The sequence below is a fragment of the Megalobrama amblycephala genome, linkage group LG4 (assembly GCF_018812025.1).
Source record: "Megalobrama amblycephala isolate DHTTF-2021 linkage group LG4, ASM1881202v1, whole genome shotgun sequence".
NCBI classification, from domain to species: Eukaryota; Metazoa; Chordata; class Actinopteri; order Cypriniformes; family Xenocyprididae; genus Megalobrama; species Megalobrama amblycephala.
The window spans coordinates 53861713-53885640 of NC_063047.1; the positions used below are offsets into that span (position 1 = coordinate 53861713).

The following is a 23928-nucleotide window of genomic DNA, read 5'->3' on the forward strand; positions in this document are numbered from 1 at the left end:
CACAAAAAGTATTCCCGTCACTTCATTACATTAAGGTTGAACCACTGTAGTCACATTGACTATTTACTATTTTAAAGGGTTAGTTCACCCAAAAAGGAAAATAATGTAATTTATTACTCACCTTCATGTCGTTCTACACCCGTAAGACCTTTGTTCATCTTCGGAACACAAATTAAGATATTGTTGATGAAATCCGATGGCTCGGTGAGGCCTCCATTGAGAGCAAAGCCATTCAAACTCTCAAGGTCCATAAAGGTGAAATCATATTTGAAACAGTTCATGTGAGTTCAGTGGTTCTATCTTAATATTATAAAGTGACAAGAATACTTTTTGTGTGCCAAAAAAAAAAAAAAAAAAAAAAAAAGACTTTTCAACAATATCTATATGGGCCGAGTTCAAAACACTGCTTCAGAGCTTTACGTATCGAACCAGTGAATCGGAGTGCCAAAGTCACGTGATTTCAGCAGTTTAGCCGTTTGATAGGAGATCCGAATCACTGATTCGAAACAAAAGATTCATAAAGCTCAGAAGCTTCATGAAGCAGTGTTTTGAAATCGGCCCATATAGATATTGTTGAAAATTCGTTATTTTGTTTTTTTGCCGCACAAAAAATATTCTCGTCGCTTTATAATATTAAGATAGAACCACTGAACTCACATGAACTGTTTCATGTTTTTAGTAACTTTATGGACCTTGAGAGTTTGAATGGCATTGCTGTCAATGCAGGCCTCACTGAGCCATTGGATTTCATCAACAATATCTTAATTTGTGTTCCGAAGATTCTTACGGGTGTAGAACGACATGAGGGTGGGTAAATAATGACAGAATTTTCATTTTTGGGTGAACTAACCCTTTAATGATGTTTTTACTACTTTTCTGGCCCTTGAATGTAATTTCATCAAAAATATCTTAATTTGTGTTCTGAAGATGAACGAAGGTCTTACGGGTGTGGAACAACATGAGGGTGAGTAATTAATGACAGAAATTGCATTTTTGGGTGAACTAACCCTTTAAAGTTTTTTTAAAGAGCAAATTTTAAACATGATTCTCAAATGTTTTTATAGTTCATCAGCTGAAAAAGAAAAAAAACATTCTGAAAGTGATTCCAACGATATCGCTCCCCTTTGTTATAGCTGTCGTGTGGAATATAACTATTCTCATAGAATTAGAACAAATATTAAAACTTTATGGTTACAGTTATCATCCTCCGTGTGAACGGGCCTTAAGTTTTTTTAGGGGATTTACTCCCGCAATTACATGCGGTTGTCACACCTGACACAACGTGTATGTGGCCAATATGATGCAGGGCGTATTCATACCTGCATTCCTGTGAGCCTTTGGCTGTTATGATTCATAAGAACATGCACTACCACTCCATGGCTCTGATGCTAGTCTGATTTTTTATCAATAATGCATCACTTTTATTCCTTCCACTGTCACACGTGCCATTACACCAGAGTCCGTCCCCTAAGTAGAGATGTAAAGGTTAACTTAAGAAGGAGAGCAAAAGGTGTTTATTTGAATGGAAGTTAATGGATGACAAATGATAAATTGTGTGCCTCTTTGCTAATCTTCAATATGTTTGGCTTGACATATTGATTTTGGAGTCTAAACTATAACTGGAGTTTGCTACAAAAAATAAATCTTTAATAGAGAAATTTTGCGACACTCATTTATGTCACTACATTTGTATGGTCTCTGCCAACAGTTGCTGAGTTTGCCACCTTGTTCTTAAATTAGATAATCTGTGAACATACCTCAGTTTATTTACCTCAGGTTACTTAGGGGCCAACATAAGACCAAAACAGCAAAACCCTTGATACAGGTTGGGACCAACATAGAGAGCTTTGTGTTCTTGGTCTTTTTTAGCCCTCATTCCTGCTTGCCATGAACGGCATGATTGTCCAGTATGGAGAACAGGGCTTTGGTTGGCTTGCCTGTTCTGTCCGGAGTCTGTGGTGGACCAGTGTCTTTGGACAGACGTGAAGGTGGTTTTCTGGGGTCCCAAAAGTCTTAAGCGGTGCCTCTGTTGAGTTAAGATTCATATCTAACCAACACTGACCCCAAGACCGACCTGCAACTTGTCTGCTCTGTGATTGACAAAGGCACCCATGATCAAGGTGGCAGGAAGAGGGTAGAGCCGCTTTTCCAGAACCCCGCCAATGATACAGCGGCTGTCCAACATTCCTAAAAAAACATTAAAATGATTGACAGAATTATGAGTTACATGTTAATTATAATTTGAATCATTAGGCATTTAAAAGACCAATGGCTGTAAGTGTTATATTCTCCAATATACATAAACTACCATTCATATACATAACTAATTAAACTGATCAAAAGTGACAGTAAAATCTTACCATATAATGTTAAAAAAGATTTTTATTTAAGATAAATGCTCTCCTTTTTAACTTTCTTTCTATTCAAAGAATTAAAAAAAAAAATGGTTTCCACAAAAATATTAAGCAGCACAACTGTTTTTGATAATAATAAGAAATATATCTTGAGCAGCAAATCAGCATATTAGAATGATTTCTGAAGGATCATGTGACACTGAAGACTGGAGTAATGATGCTAAAAATTCAGCTTTGCCATCACAGGAATAAATTAGATTTAAAATAATATTCAAATAGAAATATTTATTTTAAATTGTACAAACATTTTACAGTTTTTACTGTATTAATCAAACAAATGCAGCCCTGGTGAGCATTTTTAAAAATCCTACCAACAACAAACATTTAAATTGTAGTGTATAAAATACGCCACCTTTCCTCGGTTAATTTAAATTATTTACAAATCAGTGACAACAACAGTCACAATCCACTCACATTACACAGACTTGGAGCTTCTACAGAAACCGGATATTCTATTGCGTAACACTCTCTGAGTTTGTGGAAATTCAGTTTTAAAAAGGTTTGTTATTGCTAGGCTTGATGAAATCTGCTAACTTTTTCACATTTTCTGTGCTATTTTTAGGGGAAATTTTAAGTATGTGGATTTGAACAAGGTAAAATGTGTTAAACGGAACTAAACTGTACTGTACTAAATGTACTAAACTCTTGGCAGCTCAGATCAGAAATAGCCAAATGCACATGCAAATGCTGGAAGATGTATAGAACTTTAATGACAGGGCTTGCAACTGAAGACAAGTATTTTGTGTATGTAGATTTTGAATGGGATTTTACTTCCTGAACACTTGTGTTGCAATAGGGAGTATGACAAGCAAAAAACAAATGAGTAAATTGCTAAACAAGTTTAAAATATTCTGCCCTGCAAAGGCAATGTTATAACCACATATTTTGTCATTTTGACTGAAATTGGGTCTCTTATGATCAGTTTTGAGGCAGATTGCTTGGCTCAACTATGCTAAAATTCAATAAAATTGATTTCAAAAAGGTTTTCTCAGTTTCAGTGTTGGCATAGTTACTGTACTTTGGGATATATTGCACATTCAGTATATCTTCTAACCTCTGAAGACCATTTTAGCTTCAGGAAGTTCCATTTGGTAACCAAAAGAGAAGGTTGTCTCCTGGGTCCGAGTGCTTGCCTCAAACTCCACTCCTACCTGAATCTGCAGATATGGATTAATACAGTCTGCAGCTTTCCGAAACTATTACTGTGTCTTGTCATTAAAAAGTACAAACAATAATATCCATCAACACCACCATACCTGTTTGTTGGCCCTGTGGTAGTAGCTAGCATGTGCACCTCCTTTACCAGCATTCAGTGTTGCAACCCAATTTGGCCCTAAGGCAGAAAAGATGTGACATTTGAGCTTTAAGTACCTTTGGAAAACAAAGGTACTGTATATACACTGGTGTATAACAAATGGATGACCATTGAACTAAAGCAGATGACCAGTCTAACCTGAGTACTGGCCTGCCAGGGTAAGTATGCCTCCTTCTTCTGCTCGACCTCGATGATACACCAGCTCTCCCCCCAGGACCAGCTGCGGGGATACACTCTGAAGAAAATGTGCAACCATGATAACTGTCGCAAAACAAAAACAAAGGCACAAACAGATAACAAATACATTAACTAGAGTTTTACATAGTTTCAAAAATGTGAGCAGGGCTGCCAACTCTAATGCAGTTGTCACTGTTCTTATGCTGTCACGCCACACATCTATTTTCTCATGCAGTAAAAACATAGAAGAGCAAAGATGACACTGACAACATGCTGACAGACAAGACAGAGTAGATTAGTCTCAGATTTCAAATTCTGTCAATAATACTTCTTGGAAATTCAAACAATAAATACCATTTTGGGGAGTGACTTTAAAGGTGCCCTAGAACGTTTTTTTAGTAATATAGTAATATAAGTCTAAGGTGTCCCCTGAATGTGTCTGTGAAGTTTCAGCTCAAAATACTCCATAGATTTTTTTAAATAAATTTTTTTAACTGCCTATTTTTGGGCATCATTAGAAATGCGCCGATTCAGGCTGCCGCCCCTTTAATTGCTCGCGCTCTCGACTCTATCATTGCATAAACACAGTGCCGCGTTAAGCCTTCGCGGGGCCCTGGGCTAACGAACGCAAAGCATAACATCCATAATCGCGCGTCTTATGCGAACGAGTCCCAAGATTTTAATATGAATAAGATATTAATCAATATAAAAAAAAATGCAGACAAAAAAGGTAAAAACATTTATAAGATTGACAACAACAGTACAGTAGGCTCATATGCGCCCCTCCATCATTATGACTTTGCTGATCTATAAAATAAATAATGCCAAGGTAAATTCAATTTTAAATTCTAGGGCACCTTTAATGTGTTGTGACAGATCACTGTAGTGCCTCAGTTTAAGCAGCATGTAAACCAATCATCTCTTCCTTTTTTCTTCTAGTTTTAGCATAAAATAAACATGAATAAACACTCAAAAATTTAATTAAGATTGGAATCGAATCATGTGAAAATACAAAGTCCTGAAGATTGAACTGAGATCAAAATCGAATTATGTGAGCATGCGAAGACCTGAAGATTGAATCGAGACTGGAATCAAATCATGTGAACATACGAAGACCCAAAGATTGAATTGATATTGGAATCGAATTGTGTGAACACACGAAAACCTGAATACTGAATCAAGATTTGAGTCGAATCGTGTGAACACACGAAGACCCGAAGACTGAATCGAGGTCAGAATCGAATCGTGTGAACACAAAAAGGCCTGAAGATTGAATCAAAATTTGAATCAAATCATGTGAACATATAAAGACATTAAGATTATAAGACCTGAAGATTTAATCGAAATCGAATTGTGTGAACATATGAAAACCTGAAGATTTAATCGAGATCAGAATCGAATTGTGTGATCACACAAAGGCCTGAAGATTGAATTGAGATTTGAATCGAATTGTGTGAACACACGAAGACCTGAAGATGGACTCGAGATTGGAATCAAATCGTGTGAATGTCTGAAGACCTGAAGATTGAATCAAGATTGGAAACAAATTGTGTAAACATACAAAGACCTGAAGATTGAATCGAGATTGGAATCAAATCAAATCGTTTGAACACACGAAAACCTGAAGACTGATTCAAGACTGAAATCAAATCATGTGAAAACACAAAGGCCTGAAGATTGAATTGAGATTTCAATCGAATTGTGTGAACACACGAAGACCTGAAGATTGAATCGAGATTGGAATCAAATCAAATCGTTTGAACACACGAAAACCTGAAGACTGATTCAAGACTGAAATCAAATCATGTGAAAACACAAAGGCCTGAAGATTGAATTGAGATTTCAATCGAATTGTGTGAACACACGAAGACCTGAAGATGGAATCGAGATTGGAATCAAATCGTGTGAATGTCTGAAGACCTGAAGATTGAATCAAGATTGGAAACAAATTGTGTAAACATACAAAGACCTGAAGATTGAATCGAGATTGGAATCAAATCAAATCGTTTGAACACACGAAAACCTGAAGACTGATTCAAGACTGAAATCAAATCATGTGAAAACACAAAGACCTGAAGATTGAATCGAGAATGGAATCAAACCATGTGAACACACGAAGACCTGAAGATTAAATGAAGATTTGCATCAAATTGTGTGAACAAGTGAAGGCCTGAAGATTGATTTGAGATTGGAATCAATCGCAATCAATGTCAATAGCATGTTACTATGAGGTTGCTAATGTGTTTTGAGTGGTTTTAGTTTGTTGCTATGTGATTGTTTGTGATGGTTGTCAGTGTTGCCAGGCAGTTACTAATATGTTTTTAGTTTTTTTTTTAGGTGTTCTGAAGGGTTGCAAGGGTTTTGCTAAGTTGTTCTTAATGGTTTTAATGTGTTGCTATGCAATTGCTAAGGTGTTCTGAGTTGATACCATCCAGCAGAGTTTAGCTCTAACCCCAATCAAGTACATCTGATCCAGCTAATCAAGCTGTTCAGGGTTATGTGAAAATTACAGGCATGTGTTGGAGCAGGGTTGGAAAGTCTGCAGGAAGGTAGCTCTCCAGGAGCAGTTTTGGAGACCCCTATTTTGGTGTGTTGCTATGGGGCTGTTAAGATGTTTGCAGTTGTTTCCAGGATGTTGCTATGCAGCTGCTTAAGTGTTATGAGTGGTTTTAGTGTGTTGCTATATGGTTGATATGCAGCTGTTAAGGTGTTTTGAGTGGTTTTAGTGTGCATTATGTGGATGCTAAGATGTTTTCAGTTTTAATGTGTTAGTATGCTTTTTGCCAGATTTTTGCTATTCAGATATTAAGGTGTTTTGAGAGCTTTAGTGTGGTGTTATTCGTTGCAAAGGTTTTCAGTGGTTTTTAGAGCAATCTGGCCCAAGTGATGCTTTCCTAATAGCAGGGATTCCTAAATGTTTTTTTTTTTTTTTTTTGTCAGACAAACCACTATGACCTAAAATATTTACTTGAAATACCCCCTGAGTTTTTAATGTAGTATTTCAATATTTTCACACATTTGCATGATCACTGTTCTTTGATGGTCATTCATTATAATCTTTATTTTTATGTTGTTGTTTTTTTTTTCATTTAAATGAATTATATGCTTTTCATTAACTTCAAACATCAACTTTCATCAGCAAACCGCCTGCAATTCTTTTTTTGTTTTTTTACAGAAGCAGGGTGAGTCTTATGGAGTTTAATATGAATTGCTACTCAATAAGCTTTGAAAATAAATTATAGCATATAACAAATTTTCCTTAATGGGCAAACAGAACAATTCATCAAAATGACGTACAAGTGCAACCGCAGAAAAACCTGTTCTGCATTTTCTGCATTGTGTTGTTCATTCCTGTGACATCTGTAAATCAGTCTGTCTTCTGTTTTTAATGAGGAACTCTCACGATCATACCTGATTCCCTGAAAATGTCAGGGTTGGCCATAGTAATCGCTGCGGTAAAGTCACTGCCTCTATACTCGGTCTCAAACTGCCATGTGACAAACTGTGCCTGTTGAGTCTATAAAAGAATATGACGTCAGTCCACATTGTGTTAAACGGTGTTTAATTAAACTAGAGCCATACTGCATACTGCTACTAACCTGAAATACTGCTTTAGCTCTTATTTTCTCACTCAGATGAAACAAAGAGTGTGCGTTTAAGCTGCCAGAGGAGTCCATTTCCCCAATTAGCATAGGTGTGTCCTTTATATACAGAAGATCATTGGATTGTAAGAGGGAGAAATTCATCATATTGAACTTATCAAATACATTTATACCCAACATACTTCAAGCAATTAGTCCATTATTATTTAAACCTGTCCATTACTGCCCATGAAGATGCACAGCTTTTCAAATATGTTCCAACAAACCTAGAAGCTTGTAATACAGGTTTCTAATGTATTCAATCATTTCATAACATGCAGTAGGAGTCATAATCTAAAAATAACTAATTATTAGTGGTAAATAAGTTCCCTAACTCATTCTTTACAATTTGGTGAGAAAAGGAATTCAAGTTATTGAACAATGTCAAAAGCCAGCACCAGTCCATATTCATGTCTATATGTTGTAGGGAATGTTCCCAAAACAATATCTTTGTTCCTTCAAAAACAACATTCTTATCAAACAAACTTTGGCAGAATACTGACATATTTTCTTAGGGATAGCTTTTATTTCATTTTAGTTTATTCTTAGTTTAGACTCATGCATGATGCGCCGTTCTACAAATGTGGCACGTTAAAGTTAAAGATTACAAGTTAAAATAAGTTAAAATAAGTTCAACTTTTAAAAAAACATGTCTGTAGACCTTGTGCTTATTTTTTTAATCTCATTTCATTTAAATATGGATATATTTTTTTACACAAACGCATTGTTTCGCTTCAGAAGGCCTTCATTAACCCCCCGGAGCCATGTGGAGCACATATTTATGATGGATGGATGTGGACGGAGGCACTTTCTTCAGTTTATATTCATGACCCCTGTTCACTGCCATTATAAAGCTCGGATGCGTCAGGATATTTATTAATATTTCTCCGATTGTTTTCATCCGAAAGAAGAGAGTCATATACACATAGGATGGCTTGAGGTTGAGTAAATATTGGGCTAATTTTCATTTGAAAATGAACTAATGATTAACCGCAAAAACGCATTCTGTGTGAATGGCCCCTTAGTGAGCATAAGAGACTTGCCGAACGGTATAATATAATTTTTTATGTGTGTGAGTGTAAGTGCCTTGAGAAGCGCTATATAAAAATGAAGTTTGTTATTATGTTTTTATTACTGTACTCCTAATTCAACACAAAACACAAGTCTAATTTTCCTGCTATTTTGCCCTGACTGCAAACTAAATCTACATCGAAAGTGCTGAGTGTTTATTATGTGACAGCATAGTTGCTTAATTAATATATACACAACCTTGTAATGTCATTTGCAGGATAACCCAGTCAAATTGTCATGCAGAAGAATAATACTACAACAAATATTGACATCCCTGCCTTAAACATACCGTACCTCTTGCCAATGATTTTTGATAAGGATGTTGTTAAATTCCCTAACCTCAGCTGTAATGCTACAGAAAAACCACTGTGAACAGCAACAGATGCAAGAAAAAGACCTAGATCTGTCAGATTCTTACCGTTTCTTTGCTGTCAGTGTCTGATTGTAGGTGCTCAGCGTGAAAGCGATAACTGGACGGAGCAACAGCACTGAGGTGAAATGTGTGACTGACCTGAGGAGAGAGGAAACAGAAGTGCATTCTTTGAGAAAATATTTAGTGCTAAATTGTGCTGAAAATGATCATTAAAATCAGTAAAACTGTCCTGAATAGTGTCATAATTGATCCATATGTATGAACAAACCTTGAAAAAACTGCTGAGGGTCTTATTTATCACCAGTTTTACACCTTCAATCTGCTGTGGAAACACATCTAGATACACAAGAAATTAAAATTTACTTCTAATAGACCTTTACTTATTATGAAAAATGAATGAAAAATCAATAGAGATTGAAAAGAATATCAGACCTTTACAGTTGCGGTGCAGACCATCAAAACTTCCCGGGTTAGGCAGCCGTCCATCTCTCCTATCCCACCGTGACAAGGGTCTATCTTGTGGAAAGGGGGAGTTTTGGCGCCCTGGCCGGGTTGACAAGGCCAGCACACTGCCCATGGGAACCCACAAGCCCAATGAGAGGACCACACTTTCAACCTGATCTTCTGAACTGTGAGAGACAACAGCAATTTGACATGCTAACATAATAATAACAATAATAATAATAATAATTATATATATATACATATATATATATATATATATATATATATATATATATATATATATATATATATATATATAGGATCATGCATTCCTCATTAATCAAGAAATTACAGTATTGGTCATATGGTGCACAAAAAGGATACAGGAAAAAATAATGGGGGGAAAGTATATAATTTTCAACTTCAAGTACACAAATCAACAATTATAATAACGAATGATCTGCACATTTTGTTAATGCATTTGAGCTCGTCAATAATCATGCATTTTGGGAATATTATGGTAGGCTTTGAAGGTCTGTCTACTTACGCTGAATAATTGTGGGTTGTGCAGTTACAGTAAGCAAAAATTATATCCTGAAATCATACTAAAATGCAAGCTTTATACATGCAGTGACCGCTGGAAGAGAGTAAGGTGAAAGGATGCTGAGGGATGTAACAACTCAACTACAGACTCTAGCGGCGGAACCAGCTGATCAGTGCAGTCATTTAAAGAAGAGCAGCTCTGAAACATCTCCGTGCAGAAACATACTGCTGTTCATTCTGAAAACACGACATTTTGAATAGCTAATAAAACGTATTCGCCACTCAGTGTTATAAGCATTAGATATTGTTGTGATATAATACAAGTTAGGCTCTTTTAATAATAAACCACATTAAATAACATATTGTGACGTCATGGGGTACGTGCATTTGGGTTCCTCCTGCGAGTCAAATAGATGAGTTGTGTGACTCATTTCTGCGACTCGGTTCTTTTGAAAAGTTCATTTCAATGAACCGATTCAGTCGTTCTTTAACGGCACCACGTGGTCCCTGACACGGTCCACTAAAGCCATATGCTGGCACATATAACAATTTATAACGTGTAGTGAGATTAAAACTCTCTAAATTATTGGCAATTTATATGGATTAAACCCCCGAAATTTAATCTCTTATAATTAGCTTTTCATGTTTTTTTTTTTTTTATATTTTTATTTATTTATGTTATTATTATGCTGTTTACGATATACTGCTCAGGTCGTGTTATTAAAGTGTTTAACAATGATAATATGTTAGTGCCTTTTTGCTATTTGATATGATTTTATAAAGTAAAAAAAAAAACCGTGTAGTTAGATTCACTGAAAATCCGACTCATAAGAACGATTCGCTTATGAATCGCACATCGCTACTGTCAACATGGCAGATGAAGCCACCAGGAAGGCAGTTTCTGAAATACCGCTTTTAAAAACAAACTCAGGACCAAGAGACAAAGAACTATGGGTTCAGAGACTTCGAGAAGAATATTTAGCTCTTATAAAGGTGAGATGTTGTATGGTAGCAGCAAAAACATATTAGGGAGCTACTATGCTAGCCGTATGAATGAATAACCATACGTGTCATTAAGCTAAAAGTGTTCAGTAGACGTAGACAGTTCATTACCATTTATGATTAACAGTTTGCGTATAAACCATATACAAATTTAATGTTACAAAATATGTGCGCTTCTTAAAGTAATTGCGTTGCCTTGCAGTATGTTGAAAATAACAAAGCAGCTGACAATGATTGGTTCCGTTTAGAGTCCAACAAAGAGGGCACAAGGTCAGTGTTATTGCCATTTTAGCTATTTCTTCTTTTTGGGAGTTATTATATTTTCATTAACATCTTGCTACGGTTTCTGTGTAGGTGGTTTGGAAAATGCTGGTATATCCACGAGCTTCTAAAATATGAATTTGACATGGAATTTGATGTAAGACATTTTGAACTCACTTACTGTATTTTTAACTTGTTTTGTTAAAGACCACAGATAACATATTTAACTTCATCTCAACGTCCAGATTCCAGTTACATATCCCGCCACAGCACCTGAAGTGGCCATTCCTGAGTTAGATGGGAAGACAGCGAAGATGTACAGGTTTGCTTCATATGTTTATTATAGTTTTTCATGTTTATTATGTAATATTGTGTTAAAATGCACCTTTATTATGAAATGATCTTTCAAAACCATCTTTTTCTCACAGAGGTGGGAAGATCTGCCTGACGGATCACTTCAAGCCACTGTGGGCAAGAAATGTGCCAAAGTTTGGTCTGGCTCATCTAATGGCTTTGGGAGTAAGTTAAGTTTCATGTCTACAATGATATGTATTATGTTATTCATTTCCTAATCTAATTTGTTGCATTTTAAGTTATTACATTTGATATTAATAACTAATCTCTGTTCTTTCCTAAGCTTGGACCATGGCTCGCAGTTGAAATTCCAGACCTCATTGCAAAAGGCATAATTCAACATAAAGAGCAGCAAAACAGCTGAAAGTAGCAGTAGCATCCTTTGCATTTCACCATGTCTTAACAATGCAAACACAAATGAGGTTTTAACATGTTTTTTTCAAAATCATGGCTACCTTTCCCTGTGGTTTCAAAATTTTGTTTGCAACCTCATAGCAACTGTATACTTCACGTTCACATTTGTACATCTGTTTTTTTTTTTTTGTTGTAGACTCATACTTTTCAGGTTTATAATGCCTGTTCAATGGAATGTGTATGTATTCATCCATCAGTAAAGGCTGGTACATAAATGTGGGAACATTTTAATTTCTTAGGGGAAAGTTTTATAGCTTACTTAAAAAAGGTCATAGTATGCCAAATTATTTACTTTCTCAGCTGTAAGTTTTTCTGTTATCAGCTTTTTAAATGATAAGAAAATAATTTGTGTAATAGGTTATTGTTCATCCCATAATTTGCTAGATATTTAGTCATTTAAATCCAACGTGTCTTTTAGATGGCAAGGTACAGTCACAGGAGGTTACTGGGCCTCCATGCAGTTCCTTCAGGGTGTAATGGTGAATAAAGCAAGATTTTATAATTTTTTATAATTAAAGGGATAGTTCACCCAAAAATGAAAATTCTGTCATCATTTACTCACGCTCAAGTTGTTCCAAACCTGTATGATTTTCTTTATTCTGTTGAACACAAAAGAAGATCTTTTGAAGAATGTCAGTAACCAAACAATTGATGGACCCCACTGACTTCCATAGTTTGGAAAAATACTATGGAAGTCAATGGGGTCCATTGACTGTTTGGTTACTGACATTCTTCAAAATATCTTCTTTTTTTTTTGTGATCAACAGAAGAAAGAAATTCATACAGGTTTGGAACAACTTGAGGGTGATAAATTGTGATTTTTTTTATGGCTACTATCCCTTTAACTCTTACTACATAATGAAATATTATGTCATAAATAAAAGAAAAGAACAGATATTATAAAGATATTATTGAGGCCTATATGAAATCAGAACAGGAATAGCACTACTCATCTATTGTCAAACATTTAATATAACTAGTCTGATTGCACAAAATTGATGTATTTTTAATACATTTTTAACTGAAAAAAATCTTGAAAAATGTATAGATCATTCACAGTCATAGGCAATCAATACTTGTATATATAATTTCAGTTTTGTAAATAACATCAAACATGGTGGCACACATCATCAGGAAAAAGAAATTGTCAGAGCATAAATGTCAAAGATGATTGTGTGTTCCTGAGAACTGAGGAAAGTAAAATCTTTGTATACACAGATAAAGTGGCTTTCAGTTCAAGTTTAAACATGCATTGACATTTCAACAAACCAGTCTAAAACCTGAGCCTCCTGGATGAAGCATCCTTCATGATTTCCTGACCAGTTTCTGATTAGTAGGGGTCACACTTGTGTTTGATCATGAGAGCGCAAATAGTTTCTCCGCATCCCCAGCATGGCTGTACAGTATGAGCAGGTCCTAGTTTTAACTTGCACACTGTACAAGTACCTGAGGTGTTCAATTGTGATGGAGACTTTTGGTTTTGCGCAATGAGCTGTTTGAGTTCAGTTAAGATGGTCGTGTTGGGTGCAAGAGCAATATCTGTGACCTCGATACGCGCTGGGTCAAAGACACAGTCCTCTTCTAGACCGCTAGGCACAGCTTTCATGCCGCAGTTAGGAGGTACCCAGGCAGTGTCGTAGCCTTGACTATGCCAGGTCTTCTGTAGGGGATGGTTGTCCTTATCAATTTTTTTGACTTTTCCACAGTCGACACTTAATTTAAGCACTACTCTGTCAGTAGCTGGGGATCTCAGAGGATAGCGCTCTGCTTTCTTCTGGTCACGGCTCACATAAACTCCAGGTCCAAGCATTCCATCTGATGATTGCCGGAACCCATTTTTTATGATCTGACGAGCTACTTGCACAGAGGTGCCGTGATACATCGTATAGTGTCTGCCTGATTTGGCTTCCTGGTTTGCCTGAAGATGAGGATCTTCATCATAGAATGCCTCCCAGCCAAAGAATGGGATCGATGACATTTTTTTTAATATCCTGTGGATTAAATATAATAATAATTTGACACTATAGTCACATGTTTGGACACATCTGCTTAATCTTTATTACTATTTTCTATCATTTAGAATACTAATAAAGGCAACGAAATAGCAAATAATAACAAAGTATGAAAAATAACAAAGTATGAAAATTTGTGTTAGAAATGTTAAACAAATCAGTGTTTAACTATATTATAGCTTCAAAGTAACCACCTTGTGTCTAAATTACAACAACTTTTATAAGAAAAAAGCATTTCTAATTTATAGCATTTATGTCAAACATTACAAACATATTCAAAATGAAACTGCCAGTTCTTTAGGTGACTTTTGTGTCAGATTTGTCAAGTTTGAAATGAATTAGGGTGAATGCAGGGTAACTGGGACACGTTTTGCCATTGAGATGACTTGGGAAATGTGTCCCACTCAACCTGAATTCACTCCTATGTGTTTTACAATTTACAATATGTCAGCAGTTCCGCCATATAGTTCGTGTAAAAAATTAAATTTTGTTTTCTCGACATATTCATTGATCAAGATAGTCCTATATTATACTTAAAGAAAACAAACTTACTTTAAATACTTCTCGCAAGTGGACAAGAAATGACAAGACACTCCGAGTCTAAACTTTCTTATTTGGTTATACTCAAGTCAGCCTTTCACTTTCAATTCTTCTTGAACACGTCTTCCTGTTTTGCTGAGGGAGTAAAAATGTATTTCCTTTATGAAAAAGTGAAAATTAAAATAGTTTTTTTTTTTTTTTTTAACTCATCAAGGGATGTCAAACAATATAGTTCTGCATGCATTTGTTTAATTCTTTAAAGCGTTCACACTTTTTGAACTAAATTAATGTGATCCGTCAATCAAACAGTGTAGACCCGCCTTCTTTTTTATAAGAAATATTTCATTGGCCAGAACCTCTCTTACGCATAAACGTGGTGACCAGTGGTGTTGCCATGTCCGCTTATTATAAGCGACTTTTTTTTTTTAAGTTGGTCAATCACTAATAGCACTCTACATAATGTCATAGTTTTTTTTAGTCAAGTGTTTCTGCGTTTCCCAACTATCTCTTCTAACCCAGTGAGTAACTCAGTAAATTCAGATGTATTCATGATTCACAGATTCATGATTTAGATGACCAATAGTTGTGAAATCAGAATCAGAAAGAGCTTTATTGTATGTTTACACATAGGCCAAGGAATTTATATTGGTGACAGAAGCTTCCATGGTTCCAAATGATAAAAATACAATAAGTGATTAAAAATAAATATACACGATATACAAAATAGTCAATGGACAATATATGGACAGCTATGTTAAATGCAATGCAATGGAATGTGAATAAGAGTTATGGTGTGCTAAATAAATATTAGTATAAATAGTGTTTTGTATTGCACATGTTTATTGCCCAGTGAGGCATTTAACAGTTCATGAGGTAGATGTCCTGAGGGAAGAAACTATTCTTGTGCCTGGCTGTTCTGGTGCTCAGTGCTCTGTAGCGCCGGACGGCAACAGTTCAAAGAGGAAGTGGCCTATAGGTGTGAGAGGTCCAGAGGGATTTTTGACACTTCTTTTACTCACTCTTGATGAGTACAGTTCTTGGAGAGTGGAAAGGGATTCCAACGATTCTCTCAGCAGTCCGGACTATAATTATTACAAATATTTCTGTGTCCGAGTAGGCTAAACGATGTGTTTTTCTTTTCATGGCCTCTACAAGATAATACAGTTATTTCAACTCAGTATTTTATGTCCATTTATTTGGTAAGAGGCCATTAAATAAAATTTTATTTGCGATAGTTGAAATCGCTTTCAATTCGATTACAATTTCAGTACTTATTTTGGTATGGCAAGCAGTGTTGGGGGTAACTTGAGTTACGTAATCGGATTACTTTTTTCAAGTAACTAGTAAAGTAACGCATTACTTTTATAAATTTACAACAAAATATCTAAGTTACTTACTCAAAAATAAACTTACTCAAATAAGTAACGCAAGTTACTTTGTTTTTCCATGTATTGTCTGACAGCTCTCCTGACTCCATGTTGAGAGAATCATGAGTGCAGGAGTGTGTGAACATGACGGTTATTGTAGTTTTAGACTTAATGTGAGCATTTACTCATCTCACTTGCACAAAAACAGATTCAGTATTCCTCAAAATAAATAAAAACTGTGAAATGCAAACTTAGAATATTGCACAAACCTGCAATAATTAAACAAATTAAATTAAACAAATGTACTTTATGTATTTAATCTCACTTTATTAACCAATGTATTTGCTGATGACCTTTCGATAATCCAATTCAACCATACTAAGCAAAACTGACTTTAGACGATTGTTTGAGCTGCGCCCTCTACTGTTCAGGCATGAATTTGCATTTCCTTCAGCTTATTCATTTGACTTTGGTGTGAAAGGACCTTTACATTTGCCAAAAATAGAACTAGCAAGCCTAGCCCAAGTGAGAAAAAGTAAGGCAAAAGTAATGTAACGCATTACTTTTCATAAAAAATAACTAAGTAACGCAATTAGTTACCTTTTTAGGGAGTAACTCAATATTGTAATGCATTACTTTTAAAAGTAACTTTCTCCAACACTGATGGCAAGCAAGCCGTTTATTTTTCTAGTAAGATCTGGCAACACAGCCACTGCGTGCTATCGTGGATGCAAACTGGAACGTGGACAGTCAGTGCATGAGTATTTTGGTTATAAAATATTACATCTGTTTTGAAAATGTACGCAAGACTGGCGGTAGAAATAATCTCGTCGTAATATTTTTTTTATTGCACTGTTTTTTCTTTTCTTTCCTTTTTATTATTTACTGGACTCTGCTCTCTCAGGACGCATACAATATTTATTTTAATAGATTACGAAGCGGCGTATCTCATAGTAACCAGTGCTCTTGTTTACGGTGGCAGAAGAATCGGTTGTTTTCCACTATGCGGCATTCCCCGGGGAAGGAAACTTCACTGCTGCTGCACGCTAGCTAATGTCATTGCACCTCTATCTTTCTCATTGACACTGTCATACGCAAACGGGACGAAAACCTGCTCTTAAAACCACCTCTGGTCTTCAGGTGTTGCGTTAGCTCCCAAACACCGGCATTAAAAGCTTTGGTATTTTAATTAGATTCCAAGCTGTATCTCGACAGATGTCAGAGCGTCATGGTGACATGCAGTCTAATGTTAATGCCGCATTGTGTCCTGCCAGGCGCTCAACGCTCAGTTCAAGCTCGATAGTCAGCGGGACGCTGTAACGCTTTTGCTCAGAATGTATCGAAAAGTTTTGTTCTCCTACTAATGTGACAGCCTGCTGGTTTGTTTACGTGAAATTTTCTGGAAATGTCCAAGACACGCGAAGTGCTACTTGTTGGGGAAGGCAACTTCTCGTTCTCGGCAGCTTTGAGCGAGAACGCAGGCGATGATGTCGGCGTGACCGCCACTTGCTTTGAAAGCGAGATTCAAACATACAGACAGGAGGGAGCCGTATTGAACATACAGCAACTCCGTGAGAGAGGTCGGTTATGTGATTCTTCATCCTGATAATGTTGTCAAGACTGTATTGTGTGCATGTTCTCACTCTTACAGTGCTTTCTTGCGTCTTTGCTGTCCTGTTTTCATGATTTCTGAAAGATATTTGTTCCATTTCAGTACCCAAAATATATGTAAACATTTTCTAGGAGACCCATTGTTCCTACTTATCAAGTATCACAGCCCGAATTTGCATGCCTGCAGCCAAGTCCATAAATTTATACAGCCGGTTGCTATGAAACGACTGAGGAGGGTTAAAAGCCTCCTTGAATTCTGTATGATAATTCTGCGGAGGCCTTGAATTCAATACAGTCTTTGCCAACAATTCCCATTGCAGGATCAGTTGTTCTGTTTGATGTGGATTGCACATGCCTAAAGGAGCACGAAGCCATCCAGGATCATCATTTTGACTGTGTTATTTTCAATTTCCCTCACTGTGGGCGTAAAAGTGGTGTAAAGAAGAACCGCATCCTGTTGGTGAAATTTTTCCAAAGGTAAGTGACACTTTTGTGGCAACAAGGTCTTTATTAGGGTGTTACATAAGCTTGACTTCCAGCGTTATATAATGTTAATACTGAGGGGATCAAGAGTTTCGAGGTTTCCTGATATTTCATGTATAATGATTGGATGTTTTGTGTGTTTTTTTTTTTTTCTAGTGCCGTTGCAGTCCTGAAGGACAATGGGGAAGTGCATGTCACCTTGTGCAACGGACAAGGCGGCACTCCATGTGACAGTCCAATGAGAGAATGGCACAATAGTTGGCAGGTGGTTGCCATGGCAGCAGAAGCAGGGCTAATTCTCAGTGAAATCCATCCCTTTGACTGTGAAATGTATCAAGGTTACAGATGTACTGGTTACAGGTAAACTGCTTTGCACTTGGACAAGTGGACATAGTCCACTAAAATGTGATTTAACATGGTGTATAATTTACCTTGAATAAAGAACTTTTAAATATTCCTGTTACAATTATGCAGTGGCATTCAGTTTTAAATTTATTAAATGAAATTATTTTGCTAAGGAGTCAAGACAAAGGTTTTCATGTAGAGGGAGCTCTGACCCACATCTTCACTCGGAGTCTCCCGCACACCATGCCAGAGAAACTGAAAATGGAGAAAACCTTTGGGAAGGAGACAGTTTGTTTTGAGCTTCCGGCAGAGTTGAGTAATTATATGAACAGGTGAGTGGTAACTTGTTGCTTACTGAATAATAGTGAAACTAAGGGTACGTTTACACGACAGTGATGTACTAAATACTGAAAAGTTTTTCCTTTGCATTTTTTGTATACAGACGACAATGTTGTCAAAACAATCCCCGCTCTAAAAACGCTGTATTATGCATGCCAGGCCAGTAGTTGGCGATGTCACTTTGTAAAGAAACACTACGCACAACATGTCATTCGCATGTGCATGACGTCACAAATTCACATTTTCCTAGTTGTATTCAAAAACTTGCACTTTGAAACCTGTTTTGAAAAGTTTGTGTTTTTAGGCCCCCAAAATTCCGTTGTCGCATAAATGAATGCCCAAAAAGCATAAACGTTTTTAGTTGAAAACAGTGTTGTGACAGTTTTACCCAGAAGGGAAGACTGGCATTTACCAATTTACATTCACACTGCAGGGAAATGTGGCCCAAATCTGACTTTTTTTTTTTTGCCTACATGTGACTCATCTGTTTTCTCCATGACAGTGTGAACAGCACAAACCACATGGAATCTTATCTTTTCAATTCCAGTTTGTGCCACTTCCATATGTGGTACTAAATCCGATACAGGTCAGATGTTTGTAATGCTACCGCAGTGTGAACAGTCATATCGGAATTCATGCGATTTTTACGCCACTCGAGATCAACATTGATCATGATTCTGTGCTCATGGGAGTCTATCATAAAAGTTAAAAGAAAACTATGCTCTCTTTTGTCACATCATTGTCTTTATTTTTCATTTTGCCTGCGCATCATTTCGCTGGCATCCACGACAGATCACATTATAAATAAATGCATAATTGCCAACTGTAATGCCCTCAGTGTTTACTTCCGTATGACAATGCGCTGTGTGTGTTGGCAAGTCCATGATTTTCCCGCAGAATTTAGTTACTTTTTCATTGATGCCATGGGTTGACACGAATATAACACGATATTTAACCCCCGAAAGGTGATTTTTACCGGGATACCCCACGGAACGCAATTGGGCTAGTTTTGGACTAATTCTGAGAAGAGTGGATTTTGTGGTAAAAACCTGGCAACCCCACTTGTATCATTCTTTTACACATGCAGGTTAGTTCAGAACCATGATCTGTTCACACTGGAAATCTGATATTGGTCACATTTAAAACAACAATGTGAACAACTATACAGAAAAAGCCTTTTATTTTGTAGCCTTTTATTCAGAAGTGACTTATATAATGTTAACATTAAACATGCAAAATATAGTACACACACAAGTATCCTGCTTGTTCCTTTTCATATCATTGACTGAATGGGGACTGAGTCTTTCATACACTTAAAAATGGCAAAAAAGCACCATTAACGTATCATAGAAGTGGTTAAATACAACAGTTGTCGCATGGACTACAAAAATATCATGCCAACACCGTTGGTTCTCACATGTCTCACTACCAAATGTCAATGGCATCATATATGATTGAATCTTTACAGCAGAGGGGAAGATTATTGTTGAATAATGTCTTACATTTTGGTCTGTTCCTCACACAAAGCTATGTCATGGACTCAAAAGACTAGCAATATAGTAGACAAGTCATATGAACCACTTTTATGTTGCATTATGCTAGGGATGTATGAAATAGCTATACCATATTGTCCAGTATTGGAGATTTTCTTATTTATTTGTCTTGTTTATATAGAATATTTAATTGCTTTTACCCTATTTTTACATTTTGATTATCTTTCCATCATTTACAGGTGGTGTTGGGTTTAACTTCTACTGTAATTTAATTACTTTTCCCTTGAAAAAGTAAAGGATTACTCTTAATTTTTCTATAATTTAACTAGTTACATCTGATGTAATTGCATTAAATACTGTATCGATCATAAAACAATTCTATTTAAAACAATATTGGAATTAAAATCAAAATGTAATGTCTAATGTTAAAATGTATATTTTGAATGTAAACTCCCTTTAAATAATTTATGCAGTTTTATATTAAAGAATTAAAAGAGTTTCATGTCTATCTGTGCATTGTTCAACTGGTCGAGGATGATATGGGATTTAGAAAGCAATACTTTTTAGACAGAGTAATTAGTATAGTAAGCTAATTACACTGTTGAAGATGTGATTAGTAACTAGAAATTAATTACTTTTTTAGAGTAACTTACGCAACACTGTTTACAGGTCACTTAAAGTTAATCTTTAAAATGTATACTATATGTTTATAAGATTTAATCTCGGACTCAGGCAGAAATCATGTTCATGGATGAAATGATTAACATTACCGTAGTATGAAGCAGAGCAGGGTCGAGTGCTGTGGGAGCAGAAATGAGGCCGCTGGAGCGACAGACACATGGCTCAAGAGCAGCGGAACTTTTCTTATGCCGCAGTCGCTGCTTCGGCTTCTTTCGGTCATTCGTAGGATAAAGCAGCGCTGTTTATCATATTAGATACATTTGAGTGTGTTGAAAATTATAACATTACTCTTGTGCGTTTACTCTGCGGCTGCTATGAGACACGTGTTGCAAACTGTAGTTAGCTAAATCGATATTAGAATATCATATTAATAATATAATCAAGAAAACAAGATTCAAACAATAAAACTAAACCTTTTGAACTATGAAACAATGATTAGTAGATTTAGTAGATCTAAATAATAAACAAAAAAAATAAACAGTTGTTTCCTTGTCTAATAAAACATAATATATTAATGCGTCTTTAGTGTTCCCATAACACAGGTATGATGTCTTTGATAGGCGACGCACGGACACGGTCCGTGTCCTGGTTTAAATTGCTTATTTCTCTGGATTTAAACATTCTTGGATACATTTGGGATGTAATGCAAGTACAAAAGGCAACAAAATATATAACATCTTGCATCTTGTGTTTTTAACAGCAAAAAACTATATTTACTATAATATATACTATATTTCAAAAAAGATGTTCATATATAACATAATTTTTTTGTCAGTATGCTTATGCATCATGAATTTAAATGTTTTCATCAATTTACTGGATTCTTGTGTCTCCTGTCAGGAATTTCCTTGTTCAGCAGTCACATCATCCAGTGAAAACTGTCCAGGAGCAGTTACTTAGAGAGCTAAAGTCAGTCTGGCCAGTATGCACTATGAATGAGGACTTCCCAGAACTAGTAAGCTGCCTACCAGAAACACCTGAGACATGTGACTCCACTCTGACCAACTCAGAAGTCTACTGGATTAAACCTACTGATACCTATATATTTGACCAAAGCGAAAATGAGCAAAACAACTGTGAGTCTATGGATGACCAACAAAGCTTTACTGCCAGCTATGCACTACGACCGTCTCTGTTGCTGCATGTCCAAGAGATCACCCAGAACGAGGACTTCAGCCCTGGTACGCTTCATGCAGTCAGTGGCCTGGTCTTTCAGAGAGTGGCCATCTCCCCGAGCCGTTCTCCTGCGTTCCACCAGCTTCTATTGGTGGGAATGTTCCCTACAGAATCCAGTCCTCTCCAGTGCTTCCAAGATTGTTTGGAGTCGCTGCTCGCTTCTTACGGCGTCTCCTTTGAAGAGGCGCAAATAGGCCTAGAGCAGCAAGTGTGGATGAATTCAAAGATGCTTCCCAAGTTTGGGCGGATCGCATCTCTACCCTCTTTTTCTTCATCCCTCGATGAAGGTTTACAGTTAATTGCCATCTCAATAAACTTGGATCATTTGGCCACCGTGATTTTCGGCATTTCTGACTGGCGCTTACTTTGGAGTGCCGATCCTCGCTTTCTTAAGCATTTTGAGCTCAATCCACTTGGACCTTTCAGCCCTTTCTCCCTGTACTCACCAAGCTACTCGCATGATATCAGTTTCTGGATGGACCCAGAAATCTATGACGAACTGAAGTTCCATTCACTTGTGCGAGAGGCTTCTTGCGGTTCTGTTAAAAATGTGGCGTTAGTAGATCGCTTCAGACACCCTCACATGGGTCATGCAAGCCTGTGCTATAGGCTGACATATCAGTCGTCAGATCGCGCCCTCTCACACAGCCAGGTCTTGGGACTACAGAATCAGCTACGGAGACTGTTACCCCTGCGCCTGCAAGTCACACTGAGGTGAAGAGGATCAAATGGATGTATAATCTTAGATTTTAATTTTTAAAGTTGAAATTTAGCTTCATAAATGGAAGAGTGAGTCTTTATTTTGACTGATTTGTTTCTGTAGGTTTTTTTTATAAATACACACAAGTGAGTGGTTCAATTGAAATTTTAGCAAATACAGTAGGGTATTATTCCCATTTATTTAAAACTGACATATCAAACTATCTGAAATCCTATCATTATGCTAATTAAATTATACATATTGTGGGAGATATCCAAGAAATGTTTACAAAATTCAGTAGTACTGTGTTACTTTTACTTGTTTAATATTTTTTAATTATGCATGTTTAGAGATGTCTTTTAATTAAGAAACTCTGAGACATAATTATTCATGCACAACTGCAAATCATTTCAATCATGCATTTTTTTTTTTTTTTAAAGAATACTTAAATATTTTTCTAGGTTCTTTGTAGGGCACATGTATGTTTACAATATCTCTGAAGCTGCATTTGATACTGTGATATTTCTGGAATGTCTGTGTTTATGTTTATGATCAGTTGTGACTGTAAATTGTATTATTGCTTATGTGTGTGTCGTTTCTATTCTTCTGGCAGTAGCGTCAACTACACTGGATCTCTAAAATAAAGCCTATTGTCAGATTACTCAAACTAACCCGCTTGGTCAAACAGTGTTGGACTAGTTGGGATGCTTAAACTGCTGGTGTAACCTACTCATTAAGGGTAACTAACTGTAACCTGCTCATTAAGGGTACTCATTAAGTAAACATTTTGTTCCGGGTCTTTTCTAAACCTAAAAACTCTATCATTGAAGATTTTTGGAGCATTAAAGTGTGGACAATTAGCAAGTGTGCAAGGTTTTTTGATTTCATATATCATGACACCTGCACTGAACTATTGATCATGAGACTACAGGTCCTGTTTGAGAATAATAAGTGAATAATCTGAGGGCTCAGTGTAAAATCTTTTGACAACCAAATTAAAAAAAACAGGAAAATGTGTTTAAATTCTTTATAGCTTGTTTTCAATCACGTGATTCTGATGATGTGCAAAATTTAGATGGAGGGCAGGAAGTGAAAATTAGAATGGACAAGATGGAGAAAAGTCTGTACTGTGCTGGTTTAGAAAGGTATAAACAGAAAATCATAACATATGT

At 36.3% G+C, this 23928-nt stretch overlaps 4 protein-coding genes across 4 annotated transcripts; 2 read left to right on the plus strand and 2 right to left on the minus strand.

Annotated features, from left to right (window-relative positions):
- Positions 1-989: 989 nt before the first annotated feature.
- Positions 990-10611, minus strand: si:dkey-71l1.1 (uncharacterized protein LOC569883 homolog). The gene is made up of 10 exons (XM_048190026.1): positions 9983-10611; positions 9424-9620; positions 9260-9327; positions 9037-9129; positions 7506-7607; positions 7318-7423; positions 3868-3990; positions 3671-3747; positions 3469-3571; positions 990-2187 (listed from the first exon to the last, which is right to left on the minus strand). Exons 2-10 carry the CDS (start codon positions 9566-9568, stop codon positions 2048-2050), a joined length of 957 nt encoding a protein of 318 aa, XP_048045983.1. The 5' UTR covers positions 9569-9620; positions 9983-10611; the 3' UTR covers positions 990-2047.
- A 150-nt stretch (positions 10612-10761) lies between these two features.
- On the plus strand, positions 10762-12224 carry ufc1 (ubiquitin-fold modifier conjugating enzyme 1). The gene is made up of 6 exons (XM_048190027.1): positions 10762-10971; positions 11183-11250; positions 11335-11398; positions 11487-11563; positions 11670-11760; positions 11879-12224. Exons 1-6 carry the CDS (start codon positions 10849-10851, stop codon positions 11957-11959), a joined length of 504 nt encoding a protein of 167 aa, XP_048045984.1. The 5' UTR covers positions 10762-10848; the 3' UTR covers positions 11960-12224.
- A 739-nt stretch (positions 12225-12963) lies between these two features.
- On the minus strand, positions 12964-14718 carry LOC125267944 (grass carp reovirus (GCRV)-induced gene 2p). Its single transcript, XM_048190029.1, has 2 exons — positions 14574-14718; positions 12964-14000 (listed from the first exon to the last, which is right to left on the minus strand). The coding sequence occupies exon 2, from the start codon at positions 13985-13987 to the stop codon at positions 13340-13342; it is 648 nt and encodes a 215-aa protein (XP_048045986.1). The 5' UTR covers positions 13988-14000; positions 14574-14718; the 3' UTR covers positions 12964-13339.
- A 100-nt stretch (positions 14719-14818) lies between these two features.
- On the plus strand, positions 14819-23617 carry fdxacb1 (ferredoxin-fold anticodon binding domain containing 1). Its single transcript, XM_048190028.1, has 5 exons — positions 14819-17508; positions 17860-18016; positions 18179-18382; positions 18541-18699; positions 21721-23617. Exons 1-5 carry the CDS (start codon positions 17334-17336, stop codon positions 22772-22774), a joined length of 1749 nt encoding a protein of 582 aa, XP_048045985.1. The 5' UTR covers positions 14819-17333; the 3' UTR covers positions 22775-23617.
- Positions 23618-23928: the final 311 nt, after the last annotated feature.

What these genes read in the sequence shown, in the direction of transcription:
- ufc1 (XM_048190027.1), top strand. Translation starts at nt 10,849, where the DNA reads ATGGCAGATGAAGCCACCAGGAAGGCAGTTTCTGAAATACCGCTTTTA. An exon ending in AATTTGACATGGAATTTGAT is followed by an intron (nt 11,399 to 11,486) that starts GTAAGACATTTT and finishes CTCAACGTCCAG; the next exon opens with ATTCCAGTTACATATCCCGC. An exon ending in AAGACAGCGAAGATGTACAG is followed by an intron (nt 11,564 to 11,669) that starts GTTTGCTTCATA and finishes TTTTTCTCACAG; the next exon opens with AGGTGGGAAGATCTGCCTGA.
- LOC125267944 (XM_048190029.1), bottom strand. Translation starts at nt 13,987, where the DNA reads ATGTCATCGATCCCATTCTTTGGCTGGGAGGCATTCTATGATGAAGAT.
- fdxacb1 (XM_048190028.1), top strand. Translation starts at nt 17,334, where the DNA reads ATGTCCAAGACACGCGAAGTGCTACTTGTTGGGGAAGGCAACTTCTCG. An exon ending in TTGGTGAAATTTTTCCAAAG is followed by an intron (nt 18,017 to 18,178) that starts GTAAGTGACACT and finishes TTTTTTTTCTAG; the next exon opens with TGCCGTTGCAGTCCTGAAGG. An exon ending in TTGAGTAATTATATGAACAG is followed by an intron (nt 18,700 to 21,720) that starts GTGAGTGGTAAC and finishes GTCTCCTGTCAG; the next exon opens with GAATTTCCTTGTTCAGCAGT.
- si:dkey-71l1.1 (XM_048190026.1), bottom strand. Translation starts at nt 9,568, where the DNA reads ATGGGCAGTGTGCTGGCCTTGTCAACCCGGCCAGGGCGCCAAAACTCC. An exon ending in ACACTGACAGCAAAGAAACG is followed by an intron (nt 7,608 to 9,036) that starts GTAAGAATCTGA and finishes CTGTATATAAAG; the next exon opens with GACACACCTATGCTAATTGG. An exon ending in AGCTAAAATGGTCTTCAGAG is followed by an intron (nt 2,188 to 3,468) that starts GTTAGAAGATAT and finishes ATGTTTTTTTAG; the next exon opens with GAATGTTGGACAGCCGCTGT.